At 56.6% G+C, this 18,250-nt stretch overlaps 2 protein-coding genes across 3 annotated transcripts in view; one reads left to right on the forward strand and one right to left on the reverse strand.

Moving 5' to 3' along the window:
- The window catches only part of URM1 (ubiquitin related modifier 1), a 28,219-nt gene that overhangs the window by 1,749 nt on the left and 8,220 nt on the right, over window positions 1-18,250 (forward strand). The window contains exons 2-5 of one of the 2 annotated variants that reach the window (XM_045467556.1): window positions 2,490-2,560; window positions 10,662-10,743; window positions 12,032-12,080; window positions 12,417-13,480. In XM_045467556.1, coding sequence (XP_045323512.1) covers window positions 2,490-2,560; window positions 10,662-10,743; window positions 12,032-12,080; window positions 12,417-12,485 — 271 coding nt within the window. In that variant the 3' untranslated portion in view covers window positions 12,486-13,480. Of the gene's footprint in view, window positions 1-2,489; window positions 2,561-10,661; window positions 10,744-12,031; window positions 12,081-12,416; window positions 13,481-18,250 lie in introns of those variants that run through there. The other variant, XM_045467557.1, reaches the window with a different exon arrangement.
- LOC123592492 lies at window positions 14,726-16,388 on the reverse strand. Its single transcript, XM_045467554.1, has 2 exons — window positions 15,908-16,388; window positions 14,726-15,680 (listed from the first exon to the last, which is right to left on the reverse strand). The coding sequence occupies exon 2, from the start codon at window positions 15,637-15,639 to the stop codon at window positions 14,977-14,979; it is 663 nt and encodes a 220-aa protein (XP_045323510.1). The 5' UTR covers window positions 15,640-15,680; window positions 15,908-16,388; the 3' UTR covers window positions 14,726-14,976.

An 18,250-nucleotide genomic window follows, 5' to 3' on the forward strand; every position in this document is an offset into this window, starting at 1 on the left:
AGGCCCCAGGAGAATTGCAGCTTCTCAGGAAGCAAGAATATCTAAGGTGTATTTTAAACCTAGATTCCATGTCTCTTTGTGTCAATGCATGCTTTTGCCCCTGGCTTTTCCTTCATTTTCTCCATTTCTTCGCGGACTTCCTTTACCCTTCACTCTGAACCTGAGCAGATATGCAAAGAAACCTTGCCCATCATTCTCTCCCTTTTGTTCCTGAGTGCCACTGTGATCCTTGAAGTGTGCGGTTAGCCCCTGACCAGATGTCGTCCTGTCAGTCCTACCTGCTTTGAGAGCCTCTCTAGACGACCTCTCATACCTTTCATCTTGTCAGGAACCAATTCTGCCATCCTTTGTCTTGCCACCTGAAGTGTCCTTAGCGGAGCATTTTCTCAGGTCACACAAACTTCAAAGTATGCGGTAGAAATGTGTTTTGCGTCCCTGAGGTCCACATGTGAGGTTCCCTCTCCTTTTCCTCTTATCCTTCCTCCTGAGACTGGTAGGTGTTGGCAAAGAGAGGCAATGCCATTGAGGCCAGAGAAGGAGGAGAAATGGGCATTTTCATTCATTCAGCAAATACTTCTTGAGTGCCTGCTGTGTGCCAGGCTCTGTTTTAGGCCGAGCTTGCATTCCAGCAGGCAAAGGGAAATAAACAAAACTAAAAATGCATGGGGTGATCAGATAGAGACAAGCTAGAAAAAGTGAGGGCAGTTTGAGGAGCGTATATACCAGCCACTGGTACCAAGAAACACTCCTGTCACAAATTGGGGAGTGAAGGGAAAGATGAAGTGTCTTTAGATGTAATTCCTTAACTGAGTTTGAACAGCAAACTCTATAGGACATAAGAAAATCTGGCTTTGGTTCTCTTCTGGGGTCAAAACAGTCCCCTTGCCCGCCTCCCGAATCTCTGCAGGGGCTGGGCGTTCACCTTCCACCCCTCCAGATGTGCTGGCAGCACAAACACCAGCCCCTCCCTTGAAGGCCAGTGAACCCAGTGGTGACAGGTCACTCTGAGCCAGACTGCTTCTCCCTTACCCGCTTGCAAAGGGAAAAACAGCCTTGGCCTCTGAGCCTGGCACCACCAGGTTTGGCCGCTCTTGGTTGTTTGCCTGGGTTCCAGTGCCCCCAGTTCCCACCCCTCTTGTCTGACCCCCAACTCCTGAGCCCCTTGCCTGTCACCCTCCCCCACCCCAGCTGCTGCATGTGCCAGCCCCCACCCAGAAGAGAACGAGGCTCTTGGAAGGGGATAAATGGAGGCTCTGTGCAGGCTTGCAGCTGAAATGGCCCTGCGCGCGGCCACAGATGGGCCTCCTCTCCCCCTCCACATTTCTGCATCAACAAAGCGTGACCTTGTTTGGATGACAGTCGCCCCATGTTTCCCCCATGACAATGCTTGCCTTGCCTTTGCCTCCCAGTGGACTGTCTCAGGACATCTCTGTTCTCCGAAATTGGGAAAGGGTGGTGTAGCGGGAAGCGTCACATCCATCAAAAGTCTGTTAAGGCCTTCTCAGTTAAGATCCACGTGAAGTCCGAGATGGGAATCAGGAGACCCAGAGGAAGAAGCACTGTGGGGCATTGAAAGAGCCCTGGTGTCCGCATCATAAACCCCTGGCTTCTGGACTTGGCTCCGAGCATCTCTGCTGTCCCAGCCTCCCCTTGGCCAGGTGCTGGCACATAGAAGTGAGCCAAGGTCTGCCCTCAAGGGGCTTTCTGACCTTTGGGGAGTCTTGTTTTCTTCCTGCCAAGGCTGCTGGGGCTAAGCAGAAACCAGCTGGAATTCAAATCCCACTTCAGCCACTGCCTGTGTGACCGTGGACAAGTCACTTAACCTCTCCGGGCCTCCGTCTGCTTCTTCATCGGATGCAGCTAGTAATGTCTTCCTCCTTACCTGGGCTGCCCTCAGAATGAAATGAGATGAAGAATATTCTTATGAATGGCAAAGTTATTACTAAACCCAGTGGAGTCTCAACCTCCAGCACTCTGGTGTGCCCACCAGGCCCAGCAGTGAGTGGCACAAGCAGGGGCATTTCAAACCCTCCCCTGGCCCAAGGAGACCCCTCAACACACAGGGTCTCCACCGTGCCTGATGCTGGCTCCTCACCACTTCTGTAGATGGAAAGATTGAGGCTTGAGGACATGGAGTCACATGCCCAAGGTCTGGGCATCAGGCAGAGGTGGAGCACGGCCTCCATCTCAGGGGGACAGCTCCAAAGCTTGTTCTCTGCACCTGTATGCTAAGCCGCCTCTTGAGAAAGCGGAGGAGTAAAAATGAGAGGCTGCAAATTTGGGTACTTGATTATTGGTAGAGACTATCTGCACCCACTTCACATTAGGAAGTCACATTTGAGAATCCATCACAGTCTGGTACCCGAGCTGTTCCTGAGCCTTGGTCTGTGCGTCTCTTGGGCTTCTAATGCCAGCCCCTTCGGTTTTCAGTCTCCACCAGGTATTTGCAGGAGCTCACCCGGCTGTCTTTCTCTGGCCCTCCTTTGCAGAGGCGGCGCGGAGCTCCTGTTCGACGGCATAAAGAAGCATCAGGTCACCTTGCCTGGACAGGAGGAACCCTGTGAGTATGAGCATTCCGAGCCCCGCTCTGAGGGCCGCTGAGCAGGAGCCTGGGGTCACTCAGCCCCGTGCAAGGGGGCAGGGGCAGGGTTTCCCTGGCCAGTGGGAGAGGGGAGAGGGAGGAGGAGGCATCACCATCCTCTCTGGGATGAGCCAGCTTTGTAGGAAGGAGATAGCGTAGCTTAGTCCTTACAGGTGCAGGTTCTGGATTCAGACAGACTCAAGTTTGAATCTCTCTGGAGCCTTAGGCCAGGCACCTCACCTCTCTGAGCTTTAGTGTTCTCACATGTGAGGTAGGGACAGAAATCCCTACGTGCTAAAAGCTGTAGCACGCATCTCTGTTGTTGCCGGATGGCAGCAGAGAGGCGTCCTCCTGAAGGGGGTCACCTTCAGCAAAAATAGAGCCGTGTGGATGGGCTCACGTGGTGAGAGGATTTAGATGAGGAGAAAAGTATCCAGCCAGAAAGGAGGTGTGATGGGGAAGGTTGACTGAGGGGGAGGCAGTGGGTCGCTGGGGTTTTTTGTTTTTTTGTTTTTTGTTTTTTTTGGTCCATTTAAGTACTTGATCTTCTTCCTTTAACAAATGTGCACTGAGCATGTCCTGTGTGGAAGACCGTGTGCCAGGCACTGGGGAGACATGTAAAGAAGAGCTGGTCCCTGCCTTCACACTGGGTGGGGAGGGGGGTCGAAGAGGTAACTTACAGGGCTCCAGCTGGGTAAATACTGGGGTAGCCTGGAGGCAGGGGCCCGGGCACCGCAACCCTGAAGGGGCTCGGCAGCCCTGGCAGCGGATCCTCGCCAGAACAGAGCGCTCAGGAATGGGAACCCGTCTCCACCTGGGGATGAGATGGCTCTGCGGGGAGGGGAGATCAGTCACATGAGGAGGCAGGGGAATGAGGTTCACGGAAGCGGGCCGTCGAGAAATGGTCATGAGGTTTGACAGGGTTCTTCTGGAACTGGACACACGTCTGCCAGGAGTCAGACAATTCCCCAAATTCACTGGCTGCCAAGCTGTCTCTGACCCTCCCTTGGGTTGGAGAGCAGTGGCACAGGGTAGATCTGTGTGCCACATTCAGAGGCTGGGGGACGCCCACCAAAGTACAGGACACTGCCATCCTTGAGCTGGGAGCAGGCATGAGGCTGGGGTTAAATGTCGGGATTGGGGGACCGTGTGCATCCCTGGTGGGGGAAGACTGGGGAAGATGAAGGTGACTGTTCCTTAGTTTGACAGGTGGCCACACAGCCTTGGGAGGGAACAAGGGGCTCTCAGAAGCTTCTCAAAGATTCAGCCTTAAAGACCTGGCCAGGAAGTTAGTAAAGTCTCACAGGTTAGGATTCGTTTCCCCTGCATGTGCATGGCAGGCTTAGTGATTCCAGTCCCCTTCATTCATCTGCTGGCTGAGTGTTTACCGTGTGCCAGAGATGGGAAGAAGTCCTTCGCGGTTGCAGTTGGCATATCTGGTTTTGAGTGCCCCCTTTGTATCAGGCACCGTACTAGTTGCTGGGTATTCGGTGGTGAGCAGAACAGATGTGGTTCTCCCCCTAAATGGAGCATAATGGAAGTGGAGGCAGGCAGCAAACCGGGAAACACCTACTGTAAACTGCCCAGGTGGTGGGCATTGGCATGAGGAGAACACACAGGGGCTTTGAACGTGAGCAGGTGGTGGTAAGGGCAGGCTTCTAAAGAGGTGACTTTGAGGCGAAGACCTGAAGGATAGAAAGAAGCTGGCCTCAAAAATTGGCAGGGAGAGCAGAGGTGCAGAGGGCCGTTCTAAGTAGAGGGGGTAGCTCTTGGTAAAAACCCTCAAGGTGGTCCAGGAACTGAAGAAAGGCCAGTGTGATGAGGGGCACAGGCTGAGTTTGGCGTGGTAGACCGCACCCCTGTCGTTGTGCAAATAATTGTCACAGATTCCTAGGCGGTAGCTGCCGTTATCATTCCCATTTTAAAAACTGGAAACCCAAACTCTGAGACATCAAGGTCCACACCGTGCAATTATTTAAGTGGCAGAACTGGGATTTAGAACCAGACTTCAGGGTCTCCAAAGGCCTTGCGTGGTGCCACTAACTCCCTTGACCCATATGACCTCTCCTACTTGCAGTGTATTTTCTGGTTTTGACACTTTTCGTTCATTCATTCATCCATGCCTTCAACAGCTACTTACTTTGATTTGTGTAGTGACCATAGTAAATATTATCTATCAAGAAAACCAGATCTCCGAGAGAGACAGAAAGACCTGTCCAGAGTTACAGAAATAGGGAGACTGGGCTAAGCGCAGATGTTTGATCTCTCATTCTCCATTTACTGCTTATGGGGCCGATGGGGCCTGTCCTCCCCTCTCCGGGATGGCCGAAAAGGAAGTGGGAGAGAAACTGAAATGGCCCCTTTACTCAGCCTTTGGGCCCTTGGCAGTGGATCTTTACCCCTGGTTCCCATTTTTGCCCTGCTGCGCCCAGAGGCATAGGTCACACCACAGCCACGGAGCTGGCTGGCAGCTGCCAGACATTACCCTGGCACACAGGAGCCCAGCGGGTGCCGCCAGCAGAGTCTCACTCTTCCCCCAAGCCCGTGCCCAGCACTGTCGACTGGCAGCCTTCCCAGCCCGGGGGCTGCAACTTGGCCAAGCAGGTCTTGGAGACTCCAGCAGAGAAAATAGCAACCATAAGATTATGGATTGTGACAAGTCTCACAAACAAGGGGACTCCGGGGCCCTGGGTCCTGGGCCAGGGGAGAGCTTCCAACCGAGCCAACTTGGGAAAAGAGGATGGGCAAGGCCAAAGGGGGTGAGCTTGCAGGAGGAGCCCTGGCAGTGCGCGTCTGCAGATCACTTAGTTCCACGGGCCTCTTTTTTCCCATCTGTGAAACGGGAGGTTGGGTTAGATTTAGTCTTTATTGAGCTGGCTATCCATCGGACATCCACAGTCTGGGAAAGTTGCTTCCAGATCTGAGCATACAATTCTGGGAATCGGGATGTGTTGGTGAGAAGTGATGCGCGTAGAGGGGACCTCCTAACAGCCATCTCCGTGGAGCAGGCCTTGATTGGCAGAGGTTGGTAGCACCATCAGTTTCGGACATTGTGGCTGCTGGGGGCTGGCTTTTATACATCAAGAGTTCCTTCGGTGCAAGGCCCCCAGCCCGTGGTTGGTCAGTGGGCTGGAGCAAACCCAAAACTTCAGGGGAGACAGACTGTCCCCATGTGGGCCTTACCTGCCCTGGCCCCCAGGAGGAGACACTAGGCCTCACCTTTCCCTGCCCTTCTTCCTCTGCCCTGCCTTTGTATTACAGGGTGGCCCGGCCAGGGAGCTGGAGGGAGCTCCCGGGCGCTTTAAACTGCTTAGCATGCATTTCACAGCCTCTCTGGGGCCAGCTGTTCCTTTCTCTGCTCTGGGGCCTGTTTGCTGATCCCCTCCCCACCGCCCTCCTCTCCCCCAACCCCTCCCAGTCCCTGTGCAAAATTGCTTTTGAAAAGATCCACTTTCTGCTTAATTAAACAATGAGGAGCGTCCCCTGCACATCTGTAAACCTCCTTCTGAGGCCAGTTTAGCCCACAAACTGCTCCATTCTTACCCCCATTCACTTGTAAATAGACCCTCTGATGTTCCCTCTACCCTCTCTTCTCCTTTACTCCCCCCATCTCTGCTCTTTCTTCTCCCTTTTCAACTAAGGCCTGGGGTGGGCTCCCAGAAGAGCCTGGAGCCTGGTGGACTTGGTGGGAACTGGAGCGGTTTAACCTTATGGAGGAGAAGACTTAGGGGCTCTGGCTCTCCCAGAACTGAGTGGTGTGTGGAAGAGGGGCCACTTTTGTTGGTGTGGTCCCTGTGGACCAACCAAGGCTCATTGGGTGCGAGTGTCAGGAAGATAGATTTCTGGTTGGGGGCAAGGTTCTCCCTGGAGGTGATCAAAGAGAGGCTGGATGTGATGTGGGTCTGTCGCAGGCGAGTTCATGAGCAGATAAGACCTTGGGATTGTTCTCTTTCAGCCCAAGAAGCTAGGATGGACACCAGTGGCAGGGAGGGGCTGCCACAGTGGGTGGTCAGTGTCCGCAGACAAGGACAGGTCCACTGGGTGAGCAATCCTGGTGGAAGCTTCCGTAGGTGCTAAGAGGGGAGTGTGTGGTGCCCCTTTGCCAACAGCCTGCAGGAGAGGGGTCTGGCAGCCAAGGGGATAAGGAGCCCTGAGTCACTGTGGCCAGAGGATATTGTCCTGTGCGGTGGACGCTCCACAGGGCCTGCTGCTCCCTTTATGCCTGAACCCTCACGGCAGCGCTTTGGGGTTTGGATCGCTGTCCCCGTATGTCAGGCTGACACTGCAACTGGTGCCCTCCCAGGGCATCTAGCAGCAGCTCAGGGTCCCCCAGCTCCAGAACCCCAACTCTTAACCACTCCGCCACAGAGCAGCAGCTCCCATTACTGCTGTTTCCCAAATGGGCGGGCCAGGCTTCCTTGCTGGAGACCTTGTATTAGGTGCCCATCAGATGTCGGCATTCTGGCCTCCACAGCCTCAGAATGTGATTCCTTCCACCTGGGCTGTCCTGGGAGCATCTTAGGGGTCTGAACATCGAAAATGGAAGGGAACACCTGGCTGGCTCAGTCAGTAGAGCTCTTGACCTTGGGGGTCATGAGTTCAAGCCCCACATTGTATATAGAGTTTACTTTAAAAAAAAAAAAAAAGATTTTTAAAATAATAAAGTGGAGGGAAGGCCAGTGTCTGGGGTCCCCTCACTGCTCCCAGCCCCCCACCCCATCCCCCCATTGCCTTTCCAGCTTTTGATGGCAGCAGATCCTACAGAAAACCCCAGCCAGTCCCAGCATTATCTGATGAGTCCTTGACTGTACTCCACCCCCGAGACTGTCCGAGCACATCCCCAGGGTGCCAGGGGCCTGAACAGAGCTTGTGGAAGCTCAGGACACTGGGAGAGAGCAAAGGGTATGGGTTTTTCCTCAGGATCACAGAACAGTCACGGCACTGACATGCCAGGAACTTTATATGGATCGTCTGATTCAGTCCTCATGACCACTATGTGAGGCGTTCTTACCACTCCCATTTCCCAAAGGAAGCTGCGGCTCAGAGAATCCCACGGCCAAGGTCATAGGACCAAGAAGTAATGGGTTTAAACTCAGAACTGGGACTGTCTGTGTTCCCAACGTCTTCTCCCTCCATAGTCGTCCAGCAAACATCTCAGGCGGGTTCTGTGTGTGAGATTCTGTGCTGTGTGCTGTGTGCTGTGGCCACACCAGGTCCTCAGAACACACTCTGGTTCCTAACGGTCATGCCATGAATTTGAGCTGGATCTCGATAACGTGCGTAGCCAGAGAAACAGGGAGCCCCAGCCCAGGCAGTGTGGGTTCTGTACCCACGGAGCAAACTTGGAGTACACGAGGAAGGAGAGGCCTCTTCCGGGGAAGACCTGTCTCGAGGCCCCTGCATGCCCTGCATGGTCTGGCCCCTGGCTACTGCTTTGGTCTCATCTGCTGATCGTCTTGCTTTCTCTGTTCTATTACCTTGAACCTGCCAATTCCATCCCGCCATTAAGTCTTCATGTGTATTCTTTCTCCTGCCTGGGATGCTTCCCCGACCTGCCCTACTCATCCATGAGGCCTCAGCATCAACATGAACGTCCTCAGAAAAGTTTTCCTGCACCCGCACAAAAGAGATAGCATTTATCACAACTGATGGAATAAGTGGTGGCCGTCTCCCCTGCTGGCCTGTTAGCTCCATGAGGGCGGGCTCTGTGTCCTTCTTGCTCATTGCCATCTTCCTAGCACCTGGCACATAGTAGTTGCTCAGTAAATATTTGCCTTGCAAATCCCAGGAGGGAAACCACCCTCCGTGGGAGCGGGAAGGCAGGAGGACATAGAGGGGGAAGGTGGATCGAAGATTCCCCAGAGCCACCAGTCCCTGACTCTGCTTAACCCTTCCTCCTCCCCTGGGCGCCTTTGGAAGCCGACCATCTGGCTTGGAGATTATTTGCATATTGTCTGGGCCTCAGCAAGCCTAGCAAGATGTCCCTGGGGGTGTGTTTCAGGCCAGGCCGAGTGGCCCTTGCAGGCCTCCTTGTGAAGGGAGCCGTGAGTTCCACCTCTCCCCACCCCCAAATCCAGGCATGGGGGAACAATACGGTGGCCTCACCATGGAAACAGGCTATCAAGAATGTGGGCAGGCCTGGGGGGCACAGAAGAGGGAGGGAGTGACCTCAGCAAAGAGGAGCATCATGATAAATGAGCCCGTACCGACAGCGGACTCACCCCCCAGTCCACCCCTCTGGGACTCCATGATGGTGCCTTCACTTGGATGACCCCGACATGACCACTAGCCCTCTCCCCTCCCCCCAGCCTATCCAGGGTGCAACAGAGCCCCCCACCCCTTTTGGAGGGAGCCCGGGCCTTTACCCAACGGGGTCCTGGTTCTGTACCGGCCAGCCAGGGCTGTGGAGGTACAGCTGGTGGCCCTCAGGCCAGGCACTGCCCAGTGCCTCTCAGCTCCTCCACGCACGCAGGCACAACCCCGCCTGCCATGGCTGGCTGATGGATGCGTCAGACCCCGGCGGCTGTATCGAGCGGCAGCAAGATGTATGGGCTGGCGGCCCACCAGACAGTGCCAAGATGGAGGCCAAGGGGAAACCTCTGAAACCAGGCCTCAGGGAGAAACCCAGCCAGAGTGTAAACGGACCGCAGCTAGTCGGAGGCTGCACTCCCCATCCCCTGCCCACTCCAGAGACCATGAGGACTCGAATCTGCTTTGTGTAAAAGCAGGAATTAAAATTGAAAGGCGGCAGCCTCAGACATTGGACACTTTGCCCATGGCCCTGTGCTCTGCTGGCATACGATCCAGGGAAGTTGGCACGGAGCAGAGTGTCCGGGTCCATCCGGGGTGCAGCCTGCCTGCCTCCTAGAAGGCTCCCACGCGGGTCAGGGAGAATGCCTTAAAGTCCTGTCCAAGGCTGATGCCAGGGTCGAGACACGCTGCTGGGCCTAGACTGGGGCAGAACTGAGCTTCTCCTTGTCCATGCTGATTTTCCCTCACCTGTGTGCCAGGGCTGTCATTCTAGGCAGAGAAACCAAGGCACTACCTGGGCCTTTCTCCAGCTTCACCCCGGAGCTTTGTCTCAGGCATGTGTTCAGGACAGCAGACCCTTCTGAGAGACTAAGTCAGGATAGGGGTGGCTAGCCCCAGGCCCCTGATGATTTCCCAGAGACCAGTTGTCTCCCCAGGACTTTCAGTTCTCAGGTGGTCTCGGGGAGAGAAGGAACTCCTGCAGCCTTAGGAGACAGTCTGTTGGAGGTGTGGATATTTGAGAGCCATAGGCTTTGAGGAGTTTATAGAGCCAGATTTCAGTGTGCCGTGGCCAGGGACCCTGTTCCTAGGAAAGGAGAGGTGACCCAGGGGACAGATGTCTCTGAGCCTCCACATGATGTGCAAAGAGCTTGGTGACTGTCCCAGAACCAGAGTGGCAGATCTCAGTGTCCAGCTGGGAAGGAAAGGCCCTTTCAATCCTGAACCTCTTGCCTCTTCAGCGTGGCCGTCCCCGGCCTGGGGGGCCCTGTGAAGGTGGGGGCAATGGGGCAGTGATTTGTCAGCGTCTCCGGCGGGTGAAGGATCCTTCTCTCCCTCTGCCAGAGGAAATTAACTGATGTTATCGGCTCGGCAATTGTTTTTCTTCCCTCACAAAGGGAAATATATGCAGACCCCTCCAGGAGCAAAGATGAATCCCCCCTTCTGGGACTGGCTGGAGAGAGAAAGGTGGAGGGGGCTCTTCAGGGCCCTCTCAGAAGCCTATCTGTGGCAGCTTCGAACCATCTTCCGGAACTTGTGGGGGCCTGTCTCCCAGCCCTTCCACATGTGACAGTTCCTACGGCTGTCTGTCTTGAGGCCCCGTCACCTCCTTAAGTCTTGAGCAGAGCCACTTTCTCTGAAGACCTCTCTGGCAGGGCACCAACCTCCTAACCCATTTCCTCACCTTGGGAATCCACAAGTTCTGGGGCCATGAAAGCCTGGTCGAAAAGACGCCCCCAGAATCCCATGTCCACTTCTGATCCAGGCAAGGCTCTGAGGGCCAGAAATCATTGGGGTTTGGCAATAGTTTGTTCTGTGCCTTCCTTTCCAGGGGACATCCGGAACCTCCTTGTCTGGATCAAGAAGAACTTGCTAAAAGAGCGGCCAGAGTTGTTCATCCAGGGAGATAGCGTGTGAGTCCCTTCCTCCTCCTTCCCCGAGGAGGGCAGGCGGTGGTTTTGGGGGGAGGGGAGTGGAGGCTTGAACCCCTGTCCTAGGGTTCCCCTGAAGCCTTCTTGGGGTCCTCTTCCCTTTATCCTCCCTTTGTCTCTGGGCCTCAGCTATTCTCTCCATACAGAAAGTACTGAGAAAAAGATGCTGCCCTTGCAAGGTCCCTTTCATCCCCCGACAATTTGGGACTGTCGTCCCGTACAACTTTCTGTGATGATGCAAATGCTGTGTATCTGTGCTGTCCAGTAGAGTCGCTAAGCACATGAGCCTTTTGAGCCCTGGAAATGTGAATAGAGGCTCACAGGTGCGTTGGAGCGCACGGGTCTAGAATTCCAGGGAGTCAGTGTGCGCACGTGGACGCACACAATACGCACACATGCACATTTGTGCTCACTGGGGACACCCCTACACCTAGCTCAAAGCATCCCTACCTGTCCAAGGCCTAGCCCGGCCTCCTGGGAAAGGAGCCATGTGCCAAGAAGTCGCTGTGCTATAAGAAGGCCAGCCTAATGTGAAAAAGAGGTGGGCAAGGTGCTTGTGGGACTCAGTCATCCCCTTGAAGCAGAGGTCACCAGCACGCCCTGGGGGGCTAAGGCTGCCATTCAGACCCCTGGCTCAGGTCACAGTCCAGCGGTGACGGAAGCTGCCCCCAAGGACAGTTGCGCTCCTTGGGCTGCTGCCAGCAGGAGCCAGACCGATACCTGTCCAGACATCAGCCTACCCAGCCTTACACCAGACAGGGCCGCTCCTGGGCATGTGGGGGCTGGAGGCCACTGGCAGCCCTCCCTGATTCTGAAGAGCCAAGATAGTCTCCTCTCCAGCACGGGCATGTGGGAGGCCTGGGACAGTGAGGTGAGACACCTGGAAAAATATGCTGCTACCAGTGTCACCATGATGGACACGCATCATGCCATCTCATCTGGCACAGTCCGGGAGGAAGGCTGTGAGTTAGGCCATTTTCAGATGAGGACACTGATGCCGGGAGAAACAAAGTGAGTTGCCTGAGGTCTGGGAGGTGGTGCTGGAATTTGCACCTGTTTTCCATATCATCCCAAAGGCCATGACTGTCTGGCCTGGTTTCCCATAGACTCAGAATGTCCCCTCCTCTTCCTGGGTGATCTTCGATCAGAACCTCAGGAGGAAAATCTTCCACCACACTGTCCTCCAGCCCAAGTGTCTCAGCCTCTCTACCCCTGCTGCCTCCTGCCTCCTGCCCTTCACTGCCTGCTCCTCACTCCCTCTTTCCCACAGGCGGCCAGGAATTCTGGTGCTCGTTAACGATGCCGACTGGGAACTGCTGGTCAGTACCTTGGGGGATATCCCTCCCCTCACTGCTTCCCTAGGACAGCCTTCGGCCTTTCATCAGGCCCAGAGGGGGTGGCTGGCTAGTCCTCTGTCCCACTTGGCCTCCAACCTGAGGCCATTCAAGTCTCGCGTCCCGGGAAGGAAGGAACGGGTAGCTGGGGGAAGTGTGCTTTCCTCCGTCCTGGAGATGTGCAAATTAACGTCAGGGCACCCGTTTTTCTGGTAGATTTTATCCTTCTTTCCCAAAGCATCCAGGCCCCCCCTTCCCTCCCGACCGCTGAGGAGAGGCTGGAAGAAGGGCCCTGACAGTCTCCTCTCTCTCCTGGACCAGGGTGAGCTGGACTACCAGCTGCAGGACCAGGACAACATCCTCTTCATATCCACGCTGCACGGCGGCTGAGGGCCCCGCACTGTGCCCAGGCTCCCTTGGGGTGGGGAGAAGAGAACAGTCAGACATCCCCTGGGGCCCTGCTTCCAGGTCTCCCTGTCCCCCTTGGCCGCTTTCTTCCCTGCTCTGTCCCCCGAGCTCCCTCCAGGCAGGGAAAAGAGGCCAGGTGCTAAAAATGAGCCTTTCTCAGGCACGTGAGTGGGGGTGGGCAGGCTCAGCCCTGCCTCCTTTCCCAGCAGCTGAGGTGGGGGAGGGTGCCCCTCTGGTTGGTCACAACATGAAGGGGGCTCCGTGGCCAGGTGACCCAGCCACCTCCCACTCCTTGTATCTCAATCTAAACACTGAGTGACCACTGACAGGCTCCAACTCCTGGGCTGTAGCGTCTTCGAGGAGAAGAGGACTGGACCCAAATAGCTTATAGGAGGCCCCTCCCTTCTCAAAGATGGGAGGAGTCTCTGCCTCAGTTTCCCCATCCAGACAGCAGAGGGCTCTGGCTGTCCCCCACTGATATCATTATGGAACCCCAGCTGGGGTCCCCTATTCAGTGCTGACTCCCCCCTCCCAGCAGCTGCTCTTCCAACCACACCCCTCCTCCTGCTCCCCCAGCCCCAGCCCTTGACCCTGGCTGGCCTTCCCCCACACACACAGGCCACCAGATGGGCTCCTGAGACCCTCCCCCAGCAAAAGGCTGCCTGCAGCCCATTCTGGAGAGAGAGAGCAGGCAGAAGCTTGAACTGGCAGATAGCGGCCTGGGGAGTCAGAGTGCCTCAGTTTCCTCTTCAGTGGCAATTGAGTATTTATAGTATCTGAAAGCAGGCTTGATACTTGATGGCACAAATGCAGACTTCATCTCCTTTCCCACCTCCTGCAGGAAGCAGGATGGGGGCAGGCAGCACCTGGTAGGCAGGATGGTTTGCCCCTCCTCCCTCCATCCCTTCTGGAAGTCTTGGGGCCTCAGTGTCTGCAACAGCTGGCCTTGGGCAAATAAAAGACTAGGTTGTTTACTAGCTTTGCCTGGAGCTTCATCCTTAGAAACCAATGGCACCCCACATCCCCCCAGCCATGGTCCCCGGTCCAGTCTCTGCCCCAGCCAAGGGCTTTCAGAGCTGCCCTTCACCCAACAGAGGGCAGGGGTTGAAACCCAGACTACACAGGCTGTCTAGGAGGGGGTGATCCGACATGGCCGTCTGGAGACAGGGATGGCAAAGCCAGTCTGTGCTGACCTGTCTGGGTCCCAGGACACTTCTCTACTTTGTCTGTCTGAGGCTAGGCTTTGTCCCACCAGCTGCAGCCCCAGAACGCAGAATGGGGGGTGGCATATAAGACTGCTGAACCTCCCTTCCCATGACCTGGAGGAAAAGCCTTGCTGGAGGGAAACCTCAAAAAAAAAAAAAAAAAAAAAAAAAAATTAGGGCATTAACATCATCCCACCCAAAACATTGCTTTCTATTAAATGTCAATGGTTTAAGGTGGAATTTCTCTCATTCTTTGGAGATGAAAGTGCCAAGTGGTTGTCTCAGCAGCGTTGGGGATGGGGGCGATGTGTATGCACATCATTCTCAAGGCCTAGGGGGACACACGACCCCTGGCTTCTGGGCTTCTTTCCAGTGCTCTGGGGGTAGAGACCTCCTGGGTTGCATAGGTGGGGGCCAGCCATGTTGGGGTTATGGGTAGGAGCTGGTCTGAGTGCGAGTTAAGGCCAGTGTTGGGGTCCAAGGGCTGTCTAGAAAGGCGAAAGGCTGTATGACCAACCCGCCCAAGGTGCTGAGGTCAAGATCTCCGTGTTAGGGAACAGAGCAAGGGATTTGAAATGGCCCCCTACAATCTCACTGATTCCTGTAACCTGGAGGTCCCTCCCTGCCTCCAGCCCCACTGGAATGGCCCATTGTCCCACCTGGGATTCCAAGTCCTGGAAACTGGACGATAGTGTTTCTTTCCTGCCTGCACCGGGAAGAGGGAGAGTAGATTCAGGATATCCCTTCTGCCAGGGCACCCCCATTTAATGCTGAGGAGTAGGGCAGGAGGATGCACTGAGAAAAGCAGGTTCCCTGCGGGGAGGAATGCCAGCAGCACCGCCGAAACTGGCCCAAGCGCTCTCCAGCATTTCGGGTCTTTTTCAGCCCCCATCGGGTCAGGAACAGGTGACCTGGGCTCAGCCCCAGCAACGCTCAACTGCTCCCCACCGCCCCCCCCCCCCGCAACTCCTGACCCCCACTTGTGAGGAAATAAACAAATAAGTAAACCCCACTATCTCCGAAGATTTGTCTTTAATGAAAAGGATTCGTTTGTCCAAGTTCTGTTTCCAAAGCCGAGGCGATTGCCCGGCTGGAGCGCATCATTCCCGACGCTTCTCCGACTCCTGACTCCTGCAGCGGCTGGAGGAGGCTCAGCCCATCGGTCCGTCTGGAGGGGCTGGCGGGAGGGGTCGGTTTATTTGGGATTTAGGGGTCGGTTTAGGTTTTTTTGTCTGGGGTGTATTGGTGGGGGCTAGCTTAAAACCAATTCAAAACGAATTAGCGAGCGCGTTCCGCCGGCATCTTCTTTCGCCCCCGACTTGCTGCGGCTCGGGCCGAGGGCGGGCTACCCGGACCACATTCGTGCTCCGCCGCGGCGTGCCAGCTTCGTTCCCGGCCGAAATTTGAAAAAGGGGAAAACGACGCGATCGACTGGAGGCCCCCGCCATCCACGACTGGTCACCCGCAGAGGAGGAGGAGAAGGACGACGACGACGACGACGACGAGGATGAGGATGGCGGCGCTGGTGGCAGGGACCGGCGTCCCTCCTTTGCGCGCCCGGCCGGGGCCGCGATCCTCGCGCTGGGGCCAGCCAGCCGCCTCCCCGAGGGGTCTCGCCCGCGCCGAGCTCTGTCCCTGCGGCTCCCGCCCCTGTTGCGCCCGGAGCTCAGCCACAGATGTCCAGCCACAATTCTCGGTTGGCCGCAGACTCGTACAAGAATTGCGTTTGGACAATCAGTGGCGAAGCCCCCGAGTTCGGGGCCCCGGTCTCCTGCGTGCGGGGTTCCGCTTGGCTTCTTAAAAGCGCCGGACCAGGAGATCTCCGGAGCTGCGCCTCCCACTACCTCGCAGACGCTCAGCGGCAGCGGCCCATCCCGCGGTAAGGTGGCCGAGCAAGCACGCGGATCCCGACCCTGCGTGGGGATCCCCATCGCCCCTGGCGTGTGTCTCCTTCGATCTTGGCCCGGGGTCCCTAGAATAGCCCGCGTTGGGTCTCTGCGCCGCCCTGAGTCGGGGGAATCTCCTCTGTCAGGCCCGGGGAACCCCAACTCCCCTCTCCCCGCCCCCAGCCTGGGCTCCCCAGGCTCGCCGGGAATCCGGAAAGCAGGGGCCCCCGAGGCCGGGTCGCGATTCCAAGCCCGGGGGTGCGGGCTGCTGGACTCGTGGGGTCCCCGCCCCCGCCCAGCCCCGCGCACGCACCGGCTCGGGCGCTCTCCGCTTCCCTGTGGCTGAGTCGCGGCCGGGGCGCCGGCGGTAGCGGTGGCGGCGGTGGCCCGGGCGGCGGGGAGCGCTGGAATGCGCCGCCGGGTCACCTGCAGCGCCCGGGGAGCCGGGCTGGGAGCCGGCGGGCTGGCGAGGCGCAGGGCTGAACCCGAGCGGGCGCCTCTGGCGGCTCGGGGCCGGGGCGGGCTTTTAGTGGGCCGCTCCAACAATACGGGCCTGGCGCGGAGAAAGGGGCTCGGCTGCAATTGGTACTGGATTTGAATAACGCCACGGGGCCATCAATGGTCATTGTGTCGGCGGGTAATGAATCTCCGCTGTCTCTCGGGCTGGCCAGGCAGCTGCAACCTGCGCTCAGGCAGCTCTTAAAGACATAGCGTGCCCCTCCCCGGGGGCGCCCCCCTCCCCTGCACCGGCCGGACCCCTCGCCCTCCCACCCCCACTCTGTGTCCTAGACTCCCAATGCCCCGCCTGCTCCCTCGGCTGAACCTTTCGCCCATCGCCCCCTCCCTCGTCCTGGGCCAGGCACCCGCATCTCGGGGCTGCACTCCCATGGACCTGACTCAGAGCCCCTGGCCTTGGCTGAGCTCCCCAGGAATGCCTAGGGGACCCCAGAGTCTTTTCAGGCCCAACCCTGGCCTCCCATCTGCATCTAAACCTGAGGCCTCTGGAGCCCTCCTTCTTTAAGCTGCTGCCCCAGGGACTTCTAGCTGGAGGGTGAGGGGGAACAGTCTGGAGGTCAGAGGGTCACCCCCTTAAAAGGCTCTGCTGAAGGATAAGGGAGGAGGGCAGGCAGTCCCAGCCCCCAGGTTGAAGATGCCACCTCCAGAGACCACACCCCCACCCGGGATCTGGAGACTGCCCTCTCCCCAGACCAAGGACAAGGACTTGATTCCCAGGATACCTCCTGCAGGCTCCTGGATACCTCAGCTCTGGCAGGGGGGGTAGGGGGGAGCAGGGGGAGGGCGAGAGGGGTGTGGATGCTATTAATGGTTGTCTTGTCATGTCTCTTCCACTGGACAGCTCACCACCCGTTCAGGAGGGCTGGGGCTCTGTCTAGGTGAGATGTGCCCCCCACCCCCGGCCCAGCCAGGTCTGGCACAGAGAAGGTTCTCAGTCTGCTGGGGGAATACATACCAATTCCTCACCCACAGAGCTCAGCCTGTCTTTCCCAATGAATCTCACATCCTGGTGGGGAGTGCGTGACCATTCCACCCGTACATCCTGCCCTCCTCCATCCACCCCGGCATCGCCCGGACACCCAGAGGATCCCTGCCTCTGCCCTGAAATCCTCTCCTTTCCTCACGGACTGTGGGCCACCTCACCACATCCCCCCACTGGATTGGGATTATCGGTTTGTCTGTTCTCATTGGGACAAGAAGTGGGTCCTACTAATAATCTTCATGCCTCTGGAGCCTCGTACAGTGCCCCCCCCCCACCACCCATCATTGGATGTCCATTAAGCCATCAGTGGCTTAAACACGAATCGCATAAAGTTCTTGGAGTTTCTTACAAAAAGTTGAAAAAATAAGGCTTCTGGGGAGTAGCACTTGAAGTCAGGGTTTCATAGGGAGGGAGCACTGCTAACCAGGTCCCAGCTCCTGGGAATGAGCCGTCTGCTAATAATAATAGCCACAACAAATGTTTTCCGTGCCAAGCACTAAACACTTTTTTTTTTTTTTTTAATGTTTATTTATTTTTGAAGGAGAGAGACAGAGCGTGAGCGGGGGAGGGGCAGAGAGAGAGGGAGACACAATCCGAAGCGGGCTCCAGGCTCTGGGCTGTCAGCCTAGAGCCTGACACAGGGCAGGGCTCGAACTCACAAGCTGTGAGATCTTGACCCGAGCCGAAGTCGCACGCCCAAGCGACTGAGCCACCCAGGCGCCCCAAGCACTAAACACTTTTAAGGAGTGCTCACAACAACCTAGAAAGTAGTTAGCAGCCCCACTTTACAGATGAAGAAACTGAGACTGGCGGCAGTGAAGTCCCTAGCACCTAGCTGGCAGGTGATGGAGCCAGAGCGGGAACCCAGGGCTGTGGAGCTCGGTGCACAGCCACTTCCAGCCTCGACTCGGCAGAGATACCGAGGGGACTGATGGACATGCACACACAAAGTGCTGAGACCCAGGAGACACCCGAGTCTTCTTAAAAATCCAGCCGCAGCCCCAGCCCAGCCTGGCAGGAACACAACCTTGACGGAGCTGGCCAGAGAGGTCTCTGCTCTAGTGGAGAACTCCCAGGCCTCTTCGGAAAACCACATACTACAATCTAATCAGCATTTTCCACCTCCGGAGTATGTCAGAGCTATTTAAAGCCATCCGT

This window comes from Leopardus geoffroyi, chromosome D4 (assembly GCF_018350155.1).
Source record: "Leopardus geoffroyi isolate Oge1 chromosome D4, O.geoffroyi_Oge1_pat1.0, whole genome shotgun sequence".
Lineage (NCBI taxonomy): Eukaryota > Metazoa > Chordata > Mammalia > Carnivora > Felidae > Leopardus > Leopardus geoffroyi.

What these genes read in the sequence shown, in the direction of transcription:
- LOC123592492 (XM_045467554.1), bottom strand. Translation starts at nt 15,639, where the DNA reads ATGGGGATCCCCACGCAGGGTCGGGATCCGCGTGCTTGCTCGGCCACC.